We start from the raw sequence: 18,047 nt of genomic DNA, 5'->3' as shown, positions 1-18,047 counted from the left end.
TATGTAAAGAGAACTTTATTTCCTTACACCGCCCCACTCTACTCCCCCAGTAACCACTGTTGACACACTGAACAATTTGTAAAAGGTGTTTTTTGTTTGTTTGTTTTAAGTATACTACAAAACCCTTTTTTTTTTTTTTTGTCTTGTTTTTATAGGCATTCATAACTGAAAGCTTCATCCTCTCTTGATGGGGTAGGGACTGTCTCACATTAAGATTCCAAACCAGTGTGGCATACACAGTCACCAAGCACATGAAGAGAGTGCAACTGCTATTTTTTCCTTTCATAATTGTCTGGACCTCCATGTATATACAGCAAGGAGATACACTGGCCTGGTAGCAGGATCAGATTTCAGATCAGCAAAACATCCTAGAGAACTCAGATTTATCTGCTTTACCTTCTATGCCCATTTGCTGAGAGTAAGCACACACAAGACTGAACTTAGCTCTGTTAGCTCGAGGTGTTGTCTGTGTTTCTCAAAACATAGATACTTGCCTACTGAGACCTCAAATAAGCAGCTATTAGCACACATGAAAACATTCGGAATATTATTTACCCCCTCCTTTTTCAGTTTGCTACACAAAAAATTTTGGTCCCAAAGGAATCGGTTTTGGTGGCCTCACTCAAGCGGAAAAGAAAGAATGTGAATAAGAAGTGGATGCAACAGTCTGCTGTTAATATCAGCAGATAATAGTTGTCAAGTAAAACAAAAACATCACAAATTGCTAATAAACTAGAGCATTTGTTTAATATTCTACACCTTGCAGAAAAAGCTTGTGAGTTTGAAGCTTAAGAAATTCTTAGAATGGCCTAAAAAAAGTTACAGTGATAAAGTAAGATTTATGCGTACTTTAGAGCAAAAAAAAGACAAAAACTTATGTTCAAGGAACATTATTGCTTCTTAAATTACTATTTAGCATAGTTTAGACTGAATTTTGAAAGACTCAGCATACTGTCCCTTTAAGACAGAGATACCTTATGGATCACAGAGTTGTATAGGTCAGAGTGTTCCAACTTAGGCCAGTTTCCTAGTGGTGTTTTGAACATTTTGATGTTATTTGTATTATGGCAAAGGATAGGTTACTCACTTTGAGACAATTAAAAAGTACCTGAAATTCTCTCTCTCAAAGGGAGCTATTTCTGAAGAAATAGCAAGTTTTCTTAGAATACAGTGTTGTCAATTTAGTTATTATATGTTTTCAAGTACTATAAAGTACTCATATTGCTTTACATTTTACTTCAATTTGCTTGTGCTTTATGTCCCAAAATGTCAGATTAATGCATTTCACTGAGATGAATTAAAGCCTCCATTTCGTAACTGCAAGAGTTCTGTCTCATTGCTTTGCTTTACTTTACATTGTCAGTTCCAGACAGTATTTAAGTTTCATTTTCTGATCTTGATCAGTTTCTCTGCTAGTTTTCATTTTAACTGTTTTGACCTCTGTTCAAACACAGCCTGCAGCTCTGGACTGGCCTTTGCATCCTGGGCACATGACTGCATGATAACTATAGATTTATGTATGCAGTTGAGAATAGCTCCCTGTTATATACGCTGGTATTTCAAATCATCTAATTATTCATTTTCATAAACTAACAAGGCATACATACATGCAAAACATAAGGCAAACAGTCAGGCTTTTTCTTATACCTGTTCTTAAACTCTACTGGTCATACATCCCTTGAATTTATTTTAGTCTGTAAAGTAGACTAAGATGAATAGAGAGGTTTTTTGTTTGTTGTTTTTTTTTTTCTAAATACGTAAACCCACTGAATACGGAGTGCTAATACATTTGTTTTTTGTTTCTTTTTTTTTTTTAAACAACATAAGATAACCAAAAAAATTACAGGGTGTTTTATATTGAATTTTTAAATATGAACACTCCCCTTAATTTTCAAATATAATTTTTATTATCTGAAAAAGAACACTAAGTGTACCGACACAGTTTTGAAGTTTTGTCATAAAAACTTACCTTTAAAAATATATTTAGTGCCATCACATGAAATTTCAAACAGTTTAAGCTCATACTAAATATGCTAACACAGTGATTGTTCCATATTCAAATCTGCTGTAGCCTATACAAAATAGGTTTAATATTTAAAACAATAATAAAAATAAAAAGCAGCTTTCAGAACAATGTGTAAAAATTAGAAAATATCCAGTTTTATTTATCTTTCAGTTCAGCGGTTTTAAAAGTCAAGCAAAACTTCATACAGAATGAACATTTTTCTCCTTTACCAGATGAAAAAGTTTGTATTGCTTGGTCCAGTCAACTACATTGGGTTTGAACATACCAAAGCACGTACACTGAAAGAAGTCTGCAAGATTCTGGAAGCATCCGAGACTGAAAATGAGAGAAACATCCATTAATAAACCTAACAAAAGATGACTGCAGGCATAAAAAATACACATCCACCATTAAGCAGTACTCTTAAGGTATAAAGCTATCAACAAGGACAGCTCTAGGTGAAGAAACATAAGAGTTCTCTGTTCAGCATTATTCCTCTGTTGAATTTTCAACATGTATTACATTTAAGAATTAGGTAAGTTTAAGATCAACTCAAATACTTAAAATCAGTAAGATCTTATCTGCTAACACACAAGGGATTATAAAGTTCTTATATTACAGTGAAATCGTGGCACTAATTTCTTTAAAGAGCCAAATATTGCAAGACAAGTCAGAAAGGGGACAGTACGTTAATTCTTTCTCTGAATCTCCAGAACAGACATCAAGAGTGATAAACAAATTCATGAACAATTTGCTCCCCACCCCCCAAATAGTTTCTGCTAGTTAGAACTGATTTTGGCACAGCTTCTGTATCTCCTAACAGGCAGAACTGGCATGCCCACAGACTAGCTTTTTTTTTTTTTTTTTTTTTTTTTGCATTTACATAGTAGTGAAGCAAATCAGTACTGAATAGATACATGCCTAAAACACCCTATTTGTTAACACTCACTTGTATGAAGTTCTCCTGAGTGAAACAGGATGCTTAGAAGATTTGCTCTGCATCAGTAGGTTCATTCTCTCATGTGAGGTCAGTCCCAAGAAGGCAATCTTACAGAAAGGAAATTATAAATAACAGTGAAAACATGACTATCGTAAACTCAAATTCTGGTCATACCGAAAAATACTATTGAAAGAGGAGGGAGGAGAAGAGGTTGGCCATACCTAACAAACGTCTACTGCCATAATTAGGGACTTTGGGTAAAATATAATCCAGAAAGCTCTAACGTCAATCCTTGCACTGAGAAAGCAAGCTTAAATGGCATGACTGTAAAGATTACACTTTTATATAAAACTTCTGTAGAAGTTTAAGATCTATAGCAGTTAAGCACTTATCTCCTCAGGTTTTGTCTATATTCTACCATAGAAATTGTTAGGAAAAGATCCTCCAAAAAAGACAAAGTAAACAAGATGAAATAGTCAGAACTCAATGATAACTTACTCATTTTCTTGATTCCATGTCTTCTTGCAATAAGTTTCACAAAGCTCATTTTTTGTGCCCAGCATTTTTCCTTACCTATTCCCTTTTCCATTTCATTTTTTTCTGATGACATAATCTTATAAGCCCTTATAAATGGCAGCAAAATCGCTTTGCTGCATGACATACTAAGCATCATAAAGAACTACTTACAAATGACTGTGTACAAAACACAATACATCATCTTAAATATTCTACCTAGTTGGTTTTTTTCCCCACAGGAAAAAATGTTATTTTTTCCCTCAGTTCCTTGGGCATTACAGCAATCAAGCAGCACACGTTTACAATTGTGTATTTTTTCTTGTAAGCTGCTGAGCTCCATCATGGAGTTTTCAGCTGTGAGATTGAGTTTTCATGCCATTGTGAGGCAGTAACACCACTTCTGTTAGTTAACGAAGTTTCTTGCCTTTAAACATGCTTTTTCATAGGTGTGGAATTTTTGATGAGTAGTGAAACCAGAATTTAGTTATAGGAATGATTTTCAGACTGCGATCCTACTTTTAACAGGGGAATGGACACAAGTATCCATGAAACTTAATGGACTATTCTGAAATCTAAGAAAGCACCTAGATGTGACATGAACTAGAGAAGTAAAGCAGGTACAAAGCTTTTATGGGAGCAGGTCACCTAAAAGTTTTCATTTGGTAACTTGTTAAGAAAGGAACATAAACTAAAGCAAAATAATACCTGGTAAAGTTGAATAGTTAGCCAAAATGAAGTCCATGCAATATGGAAACAGGCTAGCATGAAGATGTAGGACACCCATGGAGAACAATACGTTATCTGTGTCACATATGTCCATGCTCCATCTTGATGGTAACTTGTTGAGCAGTGGTTTGACCAATCTGACAAGATACATTATCAGTTAGTTACCTTTTTAACATAAGCCACTTAAGAACTGAACAAAAATATATTTGCACAGATTATTGTATAGCCACATGCTCTAGAAATACCATTTTCTCACTTAAAAAACACCCACAGTAATAGGTGACTCCTTGCTAGTCTTGCTGTATAATCTTTCTGTTGTGTGTCCATAACCCAAAGAAGGAACACTCAAGGCATTAGCTAGATTTTTGTTTTGTTCTTATTTTGAAGTTAACTAGTAATATTGAAGTAAGATATTACCTCTTATTATCAAGCCTTCTGAAATTTTACTGCATGGTTATTTGTAATTTTAGGACAAGAATTTATCATTTACCTTAAACACCACCATCAATGAAAGATGACATAATTGTGAAAATTACAAGAAAGCAGTTTTTGCTATGTGAACTTATCATCAGGAATTACATTATAAGGGCTCTCCACATCTTCAGAATTTATTTTTTTTCCAATTTCCCAAGGAAACACTTTGGATTAGTAATAAGATATATAATCCTCTTTTCAAGATTATCACTACACTAAAAACAAAATGAAACTTTAGCAAGTGTTCAATAGTTATTTCTAAAGAACAACAAAAAACAATAAAGCATTTGAAATAATATATTTACAAACTTATTTTCAATTGCCGGAAGGGGTATACAGACTAGAATCTGTATCCTGACTCACCCTCCTCAGCACAGCTTGACTATGTTGTCTCTAACAAAAATGGTACCTGATATCGTATCTTCCAAAAATGGACAATCCCACTAGGGCTATATCTTAACACAACACACACGTAACAGACATTTGATGAGAGACTCCAATGTCCTGATGTATTTTCATTTAGAAAGAGAAAATTATCACTGATGAAATTTGGTATCATCTTATGTTATTTCTGCAGGTATAATTACACTAGATAGAAATAAAATGTTGAAAAATAATGACTATATGCACAGGTCCCTGAAAGCTAAATTAAAATAAACTCATTGATACATACACAGAAGACTTCCATAAAGCAGCCAGACGCTGGTCATAGCTAGGAACAACAGGAACAATAGGTAATAACGGTGGTTCCCCATGCCTGTATTTGAGACAAGGAAATAAATAGCATGTCATTTTAAAATTTTGCATTACTTGTAATGTCTCCTTAACAGGAATAAGAAGAATCTAAACAATTTCCTATTATTACCTTTGCTATCCACAAGAGAGTTTGACAAGGCTGACCTCTTTCTCAACTTTCTCCTGTAAGCCATCCTGATTTATATAACAGAATTAGCTCTGATAGAGTCAACCAGTCTCAACTCCACTCCTTTAATCATTTTATTTTTCTCTCTCTCATCTAAGTAATTTCTCCCTGGCACTTATTAGTAATCCCTTCACTATCAACTGTGTACTCTTCTATCTGTTCGCTTTTTAAGGAGATAAATATTTTAAAATGTTGCAGAAATAACGTGGAATTTTCAAATTTGATGAAACAAAAACTCTCACCTATGCACTGCCCAATCCACAGAGAATGTTGATCATATCTGGCTACACAGGAATCACAAGCAAGACAATGCACAGATCTCAAAGGCTTCCTTACCTAGTTGAACACGAAGGAAAGGTACACAATCATAGCAAAAGCATCTATTTTACTCCAAATTTGCAGCATCATCTGAAGGGCACTGTCATATATGGTAACTATTACTACATAATGGGCCTCACAACACAGATAAGAATTATGCATCCTAATTTTACCAAAAAGAAAAAAAAAGGTAGAAATAAAGCTATTTTATTAAGAATACAGTCCAAGGATCTCAAAACTTTGTCACCATAAGAGGAGAAAAAAAATCTAAGTAACACAGACAAGACACAGCATGTAATGCTTGCATTACAAGAAGTGAGGGGAAAAAACAGTATTGCAGTGTTGAGTAAAAAACAGGTTAGAAAAAGAAAAGAAATACAAAGGCTTCACTTACAAGACACGATGTGCAAAATGTTCTGAAGTCCAAGCAACCTGCTTCCGCAAGAGCTACGATGTTCTGAAAGACAAAGTTTGCGCTTGTATTTGGATCACATTTTATGGAAGATCTATGAAGATTTTTACTTTTAGGCCTTTTGCAGATATTAAGTATTTTGAGAGCCAAGCACTTGCTACTCTGGGACAAGCTAAATTCCATGACAAACAGAACAGCAAAAAATAATGCAACTTTATTCAGGTGGGATTATTTTAAAAAGTAGCTCTATGTTGCCAAAATGAATAAATAACGTGGATGAAATACTCTCACGGAATTAGATGGTATTAAGGCACGAGGTACGTCTCATATAGTCAGCTAGATATTAAAAAGAGGAGGAGAGCTGCTATATTTAGTCTTCCTTTATCAGTACTAGATAGCTAGTAATACTAGCCCTGTGGCAGCAATATTGACAAAGTTAAAATTCCAGTTTATTCTCCGTCAGTATGAAGAAATGCAACCACATGGAGAACAAAGAGAGATCACAAAGAAAATGTTGTTCATAATCAATAGGCTGAGGGACCAATGTTATATGGACTGCTTAGCCAACTCTTTTTGCCTTTGTAAAATACAACTAGAAAACAGCACGTAGTTTACATGAAATTTAAACATGAAAAAAAATCATTATACACATCTTCAGAGCATGTGACAATTTAAACCATTTCTAGCCTTTAGTGCATTTTATGAGATATATGTCCTTATTGAGGACAATTGTAGAAAAGCAGTGTGAGTACCTCTTGCTAACATTAGACAACTGGAATGAAAACCTTACAAAAGTTTTATATATTAAGTGAAGTTCTATGTGAGTTTATATCATTGATAACATCAGTGGTATGAATCCATGTGCTTGGCTGAAGCTCACAATTCAACGAGAAGATGGAGGCGAGGAAATCATGGCAGAATGATCAAGACATGGAAATAAGCAGTAGGAGGAGGAATTATCTACAACATACACTGTTTGACGATGGAGCTAAAAGTTCTTAACAAATATCTTACTGCTTTCAAATTTAATAAAGATACAGTTGATGACAAAAAAAGAAATCAACCAGAAGGGAATACGTGGTATAGCATGCTAGTCCCTCCACTTATTTTACAAAGTCACCTACCTCTTTTTTTTCTTTTTCTGAAGACTTAATATACCCAGGATCAGTTCTCCAAGTTTTATAGAAATAATAAAGAAAACCCACCAAGCTGAACATGACAGCAATTTCAAAAATGATGTTGGTTATATGTATTATTCAGGTTAAGGAATATATTCTTACACCAAATACCACCATAGACCACCACTATTTGCCAGATAAATAAAATATTCCAAAACCAGCGTATGAGATTTTATAAGCAATACATGAAAAGGAAAACAATGACTTTCACTTTTTACCACTCTGTCCCTCAGAGGCTTCTCCAGTTTGAGCTCTGGAGAGAAGCCTTTTACAACTGTTAAAAAGCTGCATTACAATATCCCTGTCATCCTCACTAGCAGAGTACAGACTTTCGCCTTTGAATACGTAACAGATATAAAATTAATTCCACTTCTTTTTTTCCCCCTCTGAAGACTTTTTCTTTTTCTTTTTTTTTTTTTTTTTTCGCATATCTGATTGGTATTAAGATTCCAGCAGCTGTGAGATTTGACTGCTGCACACACCCCTAAGTTGTCAAACAGGCTGTTATTCCGAGAGTTTTGAGTCTTGCCCTCTACTTTTTTTTCCTCCCCAGTTAAAACAACTGAATAAATTCAGATAGACAAATGCAACTTCCGTCATCCCGGAACTGTCTTTGTCACTCCAAAGACATACACTGAAAAACAACTTCTGAAGTAATTGAACAGCTACTGGGAAACCTTCTTTCCTCACAAATATACCAGAAAATCCCAAATCCAAACTGGCATTTCTAGTCTAATTGCGCATTTTTCATCCTGATTTTCCCCTTTACTTTTACCCGGTGGCTGACTGTATTAATTAAACTATGTGGAGGGAATTGATTTCTCATCAACTCTAGAGAAGTAGACTTAAATCAATACTTTTAAAATATGGTTCTTTGCTGCAGCTTCTCTAGCAGAGAAATTATTGTTGTACATATGGGAAGATAAATAGTCACTAGAAACAGAAATTCTGTTTCTGCATTTCTACACTGTGGACTAAAGACATCTGTAAGTCAGGTGAAAGGGGGAGAAAAACGTGAAGATTAATAACTTCCGTACAACAACAGAGGAACGTGGAGCAGGACAAGTCTCATACCAATTAAATTAAAGCAACCAACTTGAGAGCTTGGTCTCCTACAGCAAGGTCCATGAAGCCACCAAGAAGCAGTCAGAGTGCCCATGCCTGGATTCCAACTCCATTGCCTACCTAGCCATTACATAAACAACAAACATACTGTAACTTTTAAAAATTAAGAAAAAGCAGCCTTGAGGTTGCAGTACTCATGAACTAAAAATATTGCAAAGTAACTCTTATTAAAATCAAGAAGAAAAAATATAAAATAATAGCACTGTATATTACCAATCCTACATTATAACGTATCTATTCCAACACCATTGCAGGGCACCCTTCTGATCTAGTAAAGATGATAATGCATTTCCTCTGGATACTGGTTATCTATTTGCATTTCTAACAGGTGTTGGATCTGAGAGCAGTCCTTAATGAGAATTGCTGGACTTTCATTCAGTCCAGAGGAATAGTTTGACACACATAAATGTGGTTGACTGAAATACTCAGCGCTTTTATAACACTCAAATCCGTGGTTTCAGAGGGAAAACAGATTCATGAGAACAAGTGTTTGACAGAAAAAGAGAAAACTATCTCGCTAAGTCTTTAAGAACATTGCTGGGGTCATCATCTTCAGCAGAATTTAACTCAAACCCATATGGTGAGATTTTTTTTTTTCTTTTAATTTAATGACATGAAGAAAAATTTAAAACCTCACAATGCAACACTTAATAACAGGATTTTCATTTAGAAGAGCACGTGTGCAGGAATATACCTGATAATTTAATGCTAATAATTATATTAAGAAGATCTTAACTGAGAACAGTACAAAAGAAAAATACCACTTAAAAGACAAAGTAATTAAAAGTGAATAGCAGCATATTATAGCTGGTTTAGTACAAAATTATTTATATTTTAAATGTCTCCCTAAAGGCCTTTCTTTTCACAAAGCTTTATAATAAATGGATGACCACTGTGCAACTGAACAGGGTACTGAAAAGTGAGTGCAACCTATTAAATATTGTTGTGCTCATCAGTCCAAAGCATCTTCAAATAAAGTACACAAATGGTAGAAGTTAAGGTACTGTGCACTGAGGATGCAGCATAACCACAATAAACAAACAAAGGAGACTGGAAGATCTACTTCTGAGGAAAATCAATAAATTAGTTTGTCCATTTTTTTTTATTTTTTCTTTTTCTATGCAGAAGCATGAATAGCACTGTCAAATCCTTGTTATTTTATAAATAAGAAGTGCTTTAAAAATTGGAATGTATAATGTGAACGTTACCCAGCTTTAGTACATGCCAAAATACATTACTGGATGAGAGACTCAATGAGGAACCATGAAGAGTCACATGGAGATGCCAACATAGAAAACAATGTTTATAACAAAGACATTTTGATATTCTGGTAACAATAAAAATAATAATAAAAAAAACCACTTCAGAATTGTACACAAATATCTGATAGAGATAAAAGAAGAGATATACTTTTAGTCCATATACAACTTTCATTTAAGCTTGAAGTATTTAACCCCAGCCCAATGTAAGAAAACCAATCTTACCAGACATTAACAGTCATGTGGAATTATCTGGGACTGCTCGTTACTATTTGCTTGACTAAACTTAGATTAACTAGGAAGTGTAAGGAAAGTTCTATTGCATTTCTCCAGCAAAAAGGATATCAGGCAGAAACCAGATAAAACAGGTCACAGACATCCAGAAGACTGAACTTAGCATCAGTGCTGTGGGAATATACCTTAGATTCTTGAGGCCCACAAACTGCCTGAAACAATATGAAAAAAAAGCAGTATTTGTCTTTAATTTGTTTAAAACATAACTTGGTGGAATACACGTTTATCATCAGTTTTGTTATTTTTAGAAAACTTCACTCAGTATACTTTAAGCCTCTCTTAAAGCAATCAAAAATTGCCACTCAGAGGCATTCTTTAGCCAGATACATACCAGGGTTGAAAACACAAAAATAAACTAAAGAGTGCTCTGTTCCAGCCTAATATTATATATGTGAACTGCAGATGCACTGGGTGAAAAGAACTTTATTTACACGCTAACAATATTGCCATTTCAATGAATACTGACTGTTGTGGTGTGGTGACCACTGCAGGAAACAGGAAACCTGTGCAACAGCTTAGCATATCACTGTGAGGGGTGGGGAGCAGGGAGGGAAGGAATGGCTCATTAAAACTCATGCTGGGTCACAGATACAGAGGGAAAAGTTGAGATAGAGCACAATTCTAAGCATCATGAATGGGTATCTTAGCATCTACCAGATGCAGAACTTCAGTAACACTCTATCATTTAGATTACCTAACAGACTGCACCTTTGCTTTTCCTCAAATCTCTCAGTGATGATAAGCTATTACTTTGCACATCTAAAGACATTCCGTTTCAAGATCATTCTGAAAAGTACATATAAATATATATAGTAACTATAAAAAGTAAATATAGAGATATAAATATACAATATAAATATACAATACAAAGATATAAATGCACAAACCTCACAAACAGAGCCATCCCAAACAGCAGGAAGAGAAGCAGACATCCTTTCAAAAGCCAAGAATCAGAACTTAGGTTCATTACGTATCCTACGGCCCCCACCGATGTCAAGGAAGACACCAACAGCAGGAACAGCTATTAACATGACTATTGTTAAAATATGACAAAGTATCCAAGCAGGATTTACTTCAGGAGCATTCAGATAATATAATAACAAGTGCTGAGACTCAAGGTAGATAAGACAAAGCGACAAACCAATTTACTGGGGGAAAGGGTGGGGGGGGGTGGGGGGCAACAACAGGGAAAAGAAAAAAAATCCACACCTATACCACAACTAAGCACTTCTAAAGAATTTCATTTTTGTGTGTCCAATTTTGGAAGCTTTCAAAGATCCAGAAAAGCTCTCAGAAAATAATTTTTATGTATTATTCTGAGCACGGAATGCTGTAGCTTTATTTCCATCAATTATTACTCACAAAATTACCTCATGTTTCTCCATTATTCTCAGTAACCTGCTATTTCTTCTGCTTCTCGTTCTTTCTTCTTCCGTTAACATATAGACTATGAAGCGATTCTGAGTCTGAATTGCAAGGTCAAGCGGTGTCTCTCCCTTTAACAACAAAGTTTATTTGGTTATGTACTTCAGACATAAATGTTTTCCTTTGTAACAGAAATAATAAATAAATTTAGCCCAAAACAAGAACAACTCAGTAGTTGCTTCCTCCCAGCCCATTTTTCTTTAAGGCAAGGGTAGGGTAAATTCAGAGCTTGGTAGTTATAAAGACTGATACTTTCAACCAGACTACATCCATTTGAATCACCTTTGCACTCTCTCTGCTAACCTGAAATGCTAAACTGTCAGCTAGAATATGACATGCTTACTGAAAGGGAAGGTTTGTTGTTTATGTTAACTTCTTAAAACCAAACAGCAACATTCTAAGAGTCACACACACACACAAAAGCAGCAGATGGAAAAGCTGCATAGCTTAATACACAAACCCTGAGTAACGACACTATACAAATACCTATACAGGATATATATATATATATGTGTGTGTGTGTGTGTGTGTGTGTATAGTTTCAACATTTATACTTCTTGGTATCAGTTTTTACAAATATTAGGACTAAGATTTTCACATGACTAGCAATTTTGACTTGCACCTACAAACAGGGATGGACAAACATTTGGATATTTTCAGGACAACACATAACACATTCATCCTTTTGAAGTCTTTATGAGTCTTGGTGAACACCAAGACACTTATTTTTGGAAAATCTGGCCAGAAGAATTATTCATGACAATGTTTTAAAGCAGAGAACAGCTGAATAAAATAAATAAATAACAACAAAAAAAACCTGTGAATTACAATAATTATTCTCAGAATGATCAAAAAAATTAGCTGTTCATTAAGTGAATGTTGCAAAGAATCTCAGCATTCATACTTTGTGCCACACCACACAAAAAGTGCTCATTCTTTTGGGGAAAGAGTAAGGATGCTTGTCTTATTCACCTCCATGTTCCAGAGAATATCCAAAGGGGAGAGGACTCAGATATTTCTTCACATTCATTTGATGCATTCATGCCACATGGACGAAAGAAACTAAAATAATGTAAGAAATTGTACCTTGACATTTTTTATGTCCATGCTAGCACCAGCTTCCAGCAACAGATCCACTGCACTAATATTTCCTGATGTTATTGCCCAGTGCAGAGCAGTGTTCTTCTGAACATTGTCAACAGCATTGAGAGAGGGGTTAAACTTCAGTAGAAACTTTGTGGGTTCTTGTCTAGGTGAAAATAAAGTTAAACAGAAAATAATCTATACTGGAGAGGAAACTCTTGAACACTTTGTAAAAAATAAATCACAGCTCAGACCTGTGAAGTAACAGCAGATACAAGTGTGGTGGTACCGCAGATACAAGTGTGGTGGTACCCAGTACAACAAGATACTTAGTCTCTCAACAAGCTCATCAACAATACATCCAAGTTTAGAATTGGGGACTCACGCTCAAGCTTTTTCTCCAGACTATATTTTAACAAGCACGAGCTATACACACAGATTTTATCTTTCTACACTTTTTATAAGCTTGCATCTCCATCACATGTATTAAGTGCACTTACTGTGAACACCTTCATTTACTTTCATTTCTAGGAAAGCACAATGATGTTGCAGCTGGACCAGCCACAAACCTAAACTTCTTCAAGTTTGTTTTTTGTCTTTCTTTGCTGTACCTAGTTAGCTGCTTCATCATTTCTCACTTCTTAAAAACTGCATATCTTATACAAGTAAGAGAGAAAGGAATGTCACTTTAAACATTTTCAGAAGACTCAGGATTGTGCCCAAAAAGCGGTGGGCAACAGGTTCTTTTTAAGTTGTTCACTACTTACCCCATCACTTTTTGTGCTGATAACATTAAAGGTGTTTGTCCATTGAAGTCTGTTGTGTCTATGTTCTAAGTGTAAGAAAAAGATAACAAGCGAGTATCACTGATTTTAGTAAACACTTAGATGGTCAGATTCTGAGCTACACAGCTGACTTAGCCACACTGTAGAAGTGGAAAGAAACCAAAATACACTGGCCAAGAATTTTTCTTCCCTCCATGGGTCTTGCGTGTCATTCATTTCAGGATATGCTGAGTGTCCACTACAGATACTTTAAAATGAATCACATGGATATGATTCCTTTACTTAACTGTATTTCTTGTCCTCTCTTGAGCAAGAATACCATAGAGTTCACTTTGGGAAGCAACATTAACTATCTTCCTTGTGTAAACAGAGGTGTATAACAGAATGTCCAAGTACATAAAACTTGTTTATTAATAGAACAAAAAAATGATTACACATCAATACATAATTAGAGGTCTATCTAACTCATATTACCTAATCTTTTCCCTTCTCTTTCACAATGAAGGTTTCCTTCTCTCCTGCCTCCACCCATCATTGCATTAGAGCAGATTTAGTTGTTTTGTAATTGCTTGCATTTTTTAATAGAACATAAACTTTCATAAGTTTGTGATGTATACCATCTGTATCTACATTCCAGAAGGTGGTTTTCTATTTAAGAGAGCTCTTGGAGAAAGAAAATAAACTTACCACATCTTTAAATCTTATCACATGGTGTTTTGAAAAAACACTCTTTATCACAAAAGCACTCTCCTCTCAATTTTATTAGTGAATTGTTACAGCAGTCATCAGTTCTGCTTACTAAGTGGGCATGATATAAAATATACAGTCAGACTAGGTCTGATTTTTTTTAATAGAAAATTCTGTATTATGTATATCGCACATGCTTCAACTGATGGCCAATTGCAGAGATTACTAGTTACAACTCTGTAACCAAACAGTAGATGCTTCACGATGTACTTCACATAATATTTTGTATTCAGTTTTAAAAGCCAGTTATTTATACAGCATCACAGGTGTTGCTGAGCTTTAACAATTCTGGATTTTAAAAGGATGACAAGAGAACTGGAAGGCATTATTTTTTTTATTTATTTTTTAATTAAGTTTCTCTGAGCATATGGCCCAGGGAAATACTTGCCAAATACCTGCTTGTTGTATAGGAAACAGAACAGTAAATTCTGCAATGTATCAATAAAGCACAAGCAGCTACTCCTAACTAGAAAGCAATGCTTGGGACATCAACAACATACCTGGCCCTTTGATATGAGGTAAGCTATAATGGGCATGTGTTGAAACAGCACTGCTAAATGAATGCTAGTGAATCCTTCCCCATCAATAAGACTGGGATCTGCTCCACATTTCAACAATAATATGACCATGGGCAGGTGTCCTTGTCTGTAACGATATATGAAATGAAACTATAGTAATGACAAAAAAAATAAATCTTAATGAAAGCCTTGCCTTAGCAATTCTGAGGTACCTTGAAAAAAATAATTTCAGAATCTTGTATTTTTATTCCGGAGACTTTTTAAAAAAACTAAAGGTTTATATCAGAAGATTAAATGTTCATCTCAATAAGTCAATCTATAGCAAACTGGCAATTTAGCATACAGTGTTTATTCTGCAGTAGTTTCTCCCATGAGCAGTCAATGTCGTAAAAACTATCTTTGTTCAACAAAAGATTAAATCCATAGAAAAACAATACTCTTCCAGTACGAGCATTTGCTCTTAGAGTAGTTATTCTAGGAGCAGTACTTAAGGTGAACTGTTTCCCAGAAGAAAAGTGCATTGTTGTTCTGATCATTTTATTCAAGTCCTTTCCTAGAAGCCAGTATGATTTTACTCCACACAAGTGCTAACAGTTATTGTTGCTCAGAAAGAGGTACTTCATGTTTGCAGTGGCAGTTGTAAGAAGCCCAAGAAGAAAACCTGGCACTGCTGGGGGAAAAGGCCAAAGGAATCTATATGCTGCTGAGCAATGTGGTGTCATACTTTGGCTCTGCTGCTACATGATAATACTTTAAGTCCAGGACTGGAAGTGTGGAGCCTTACAGGTGCACCCCAAGCTAATTTAGGGCAGAAGCTAAAACAACTGAAAACAAATTAACTAGACATGACTCTGTCTGTCTAAGACCACAACATTTCCAGACTTAAACTATGCCCTAATAGGCATCAAAAGCTACCTTCCATGAAGGAACAATATTAAGTCTTCTTTGCCTAGTAAGGCAGAACCTAAGAGGCCAAGTTGAAAAGTATTGCTCTTGAGAAAATTCAAAATGCGAGTCTGACTAAAATACATAGATACACACGTAACTTTGTGGCCTGCAAAGTTCCCGGGAATCAGAGAACAAATTTCAGCATAATTATGGATGTGCTATGAAATTCTGTACGCGTGAATAAAGGAAACACAGCATAGATTTAAGATGACGACTTCTGTCCTACACAAAATGCTACTCTTAACACTAGTGCATTTACAGGGAGTAGTTGCAAGCAGCATACCTAATGGCCCAGTGAAGGGGAGTTGAATTCAAATCTCCACCCAGCTGATCCACTACTGCACCTTTGGAAATATAGTACCTGTATAAGCAATAAAATAAAAGAGACATAAAGCATTAAAATATTACACTAAAAATAATATAACTGTAGTAGTAAATAACTTATAGTGAAGTTTTCACTAAAAAAGCAAACAAGCAAGAATATTTTTGCAGTGAATGATGCTACTCTGAGAAGTTGTTTAAGAAAAAAACTATGGTAATTAGCAAGACACTTATGAAGTCAGCTTTAATCTTTCTTAAACAAAACAAATTTGGGAAAATCTAATGATTTTATGTACTACATAATTTCACATACAAAAAACGGTGGTAACTATATTTCAGTGACATTTTCACAAATGTAATTGGGTTAAAATTTGAATTTTATGCTTTTCTACTTGAGCAGCACACTCCCTTTGTTTTGAAGTACAATAGCAACAAAGCATTCATTGCTAACACTAGCAGAATATTTAAGTTACTTTCACAGGGTCTCTAAAGCTTACTTAACCAGCTCCTGTCTGTTGTTTATTGCTGCCCAGTGAAGAAGAGTCACATTTTCTTTGTCTGGTTGTCGAACATCATATCCTGCTTCTACCAGTTCTTTGCATCGCTCCAATATTCCATACCTTAAAAGAGAAAAACAAGTATTTACTTGTGTTTTACTTGTATTTCTAAAATATCCTCCAATTTAAAGAGTGTCATATACACAAAAAAAGTAAATCTCAATAAGCCTCATCCAACAGTTCCTACATGAACAAATTCCACTTTGTATTCAATGGAAATCTTGCAAAAAAAAGTTGGTCTGAACCTCGATATGACCTGGGTGATATTATCGTTGTTTATGATAAAAATATTTATAATAGCATACTTAAGTGATTTCTCTTCTTTCACTAGAGAGAGAGGATGGAACCTTCATGTTTGTTTTCCTTTTTAAAATAGCATAGCTTACATTGGAGGAAGGAACACCTATCTATTTCAGCATCTTGCAGACACAGAACGCATACTTACTGCGTAGCCTTAACAATATCAAACGAGCTCGGGTCCTCAACAATTGGATGTGATCCTGGTAGCACTGGCAGATCTTTCTCGCTATGGATGCTATGACAGTTGTGCATATGAGGTCGATGAGGCCCATGGCAATGGTTTTTACACTGTTGGTTAAAAAAAATATCTATCAACAAAGATTTAAACGGGGGATACCATCCCTCCCTCTTTACAAGCAGAGGCACACATTGTACTTGCCAAGTCGCAAGTACAAATAAGGAAGTAGATTTAAAGCAATTAAAACATAAAACCACCTGACAAGAGGCTAATCTTTCTTCTCAGCGCTGAGATGTGGGAGGACAGAGTTAAGCTCTCCGGGACAAAATTACAAAGGCACTCAAGTCCTTGCAGAACCAGCTCCCCACAGAACGCCCTGACCGTGAACAACTGCTCACCCACAGCCCAGGCTTTACGCCAGCTGCCGCAAGCTCCGTCCTTAACTTCTGAAACGCAAGAGCCCCGGGAGCCCCCCCAGACAGAGGCGCACACCCATGAGCCCGTTGCGAAGGACCAGGGAACTCCCCCGTGCGGCTCCCCGAGGCCAGCAGCCAGCGGGGGCACCCCAGTCCGGGGCCGTGCCGAGCCGCCGCCGGGGCACCCGTGGCCGGTCCCCGCCTCTAACCCGCCCCCGTCGCCAACGAGCGACCCGCCGGGCACCGATCCGCCGCCTCCCGGGGCCGTCTTCCCCACCGTCCCCGCGGCTCCCCTCACCGCCGGGCCGCCCCCGCCGGCCATCCTCCCGGCCCCAGCTCCTCGCCCGCCGCTTCCTGCTTCCTGGTTACCGGCGCCCGGGGCGGGGCCGGGCCGGGCCGCGGCGGCACCGAGGGGCACGGCTGCGTTCGGCCCTCGGGGCAGTGCCGCGGCCTTCGGAGCCCCGTAGCCGAGCCTCGGGCCCCGCCGCTCCGGCTGGTGCCGCCCCAGGAGCGGGAGAGCCGCCCCGGGTGGCGGCACCGCTGCTGGGGGCGGGCACGGGGAGGCTTAGGGGCGGTGCGACCGTGTCAGACATGGTTTAG

General features: G+C 36.6%; 1 protein-coding gene across 2 annotated transcripts; it reads right to left on the bottom strand.

Moving 5' to 3' along the window:
- Positions 1 to 2,123: 2,123 nt before the first annotated feature.
- Positions 2,124 to 17,906, bottom strand: ZDHHC13 (zinc finger DHHC-type palmitoyltransferase 13). 2 transcript variants are annotated; one of them, XM_035328767.1, is made up of 17 exons: positions 17,746 to 17,906; positions 16,999 to 17,141; positions 16,494 to 16,616; positions 15,959 to 16,036; positions 14,710 to 14,854; positions 13,445 to 13,509; positions 12,681 to 12,843; positions 11,540 to 11,665; positions 11,057 to 11,190; positions 10,221 to 10,321; positions 7,438 to 7,562; positions 6,296 to 6,358; positions 5,826 to 5,919; positions 5,335 to 5,418; positions 4,167 to 4,324; positions 2,955 to 3,052; positions 2,124 to 2,341 (listed from the first exon to the last, which is right to left on the bottom strand). In XM_035328767.1, exons 1-17 carry the CDS (start codon positions 17,767 to 17,769, stop codon positions 2,206 to 2,208), a joined length of 1,860 nt encoding a protein of 619 aa, XP_035184658.1. In that variant the 5' UTR covers positions 17,770 to 17,906; the 3' UTR covers positions 2,124 to 2,205. The 2 variants fall into 2 exon arrangements, with proteins under 2 accessions (XP_035184658.1, XP_035184659.1); XM_035328768.1 differs by lacking the exons at positions 16,999 to 17,141; positions 17,746 to 17,906 and having other exon boundaries at positions 16,448 to 16,582.
- Positions 17,907 to 18,047: the final 141 nt, after the last annotated feature.

Source organism: Oxyura jamaicensis, chromosome 5, assembly GCF_011077185.1.
Source record: "Oxyura jamaicensis isolate SHBP4307 breed ruddy duck chromosome 5, BPBGC_Ojam_1.0, whole genome shotgun sequence".
Taxonomy (NCBI): Eukaryota; Metazoa; Chordata; class Aves; order Anseriformes; family Anatidae; genus Oxyura; species Oxyura jamaicensis.
Note: the sequence above shows the minus strand (reverse complement) of the source record. Positions and strands in the feature narration are given on the sequence as shown.

What these genes read in the sequence shown, in the direction of transcription:
- ZDHHC13 (XM_035328767.1), bottom strand. Translation starts at nt 17,769, where the DNA reads ATGGCCGGCGGGGGCGGCCCGGCG. An exon ending in GTGGATTGGGCAGTGCATAG is followed by an intron (nt 5,419 to 5,825) that starts GTGAGAGTTTTT and finishes TCTCAAATACAG; the next exon opens with GCATGGGGAACCACCGTTAT. An exon ending in CTCAGGAGAACTTCATACAA is followed by an intron (nt 2,342 to 2,954) that starts GTGAGTGTTAAC and finishes TCTCATTTTCAG; the next exon opens with TCTCGGATGCTTCCAGAATC.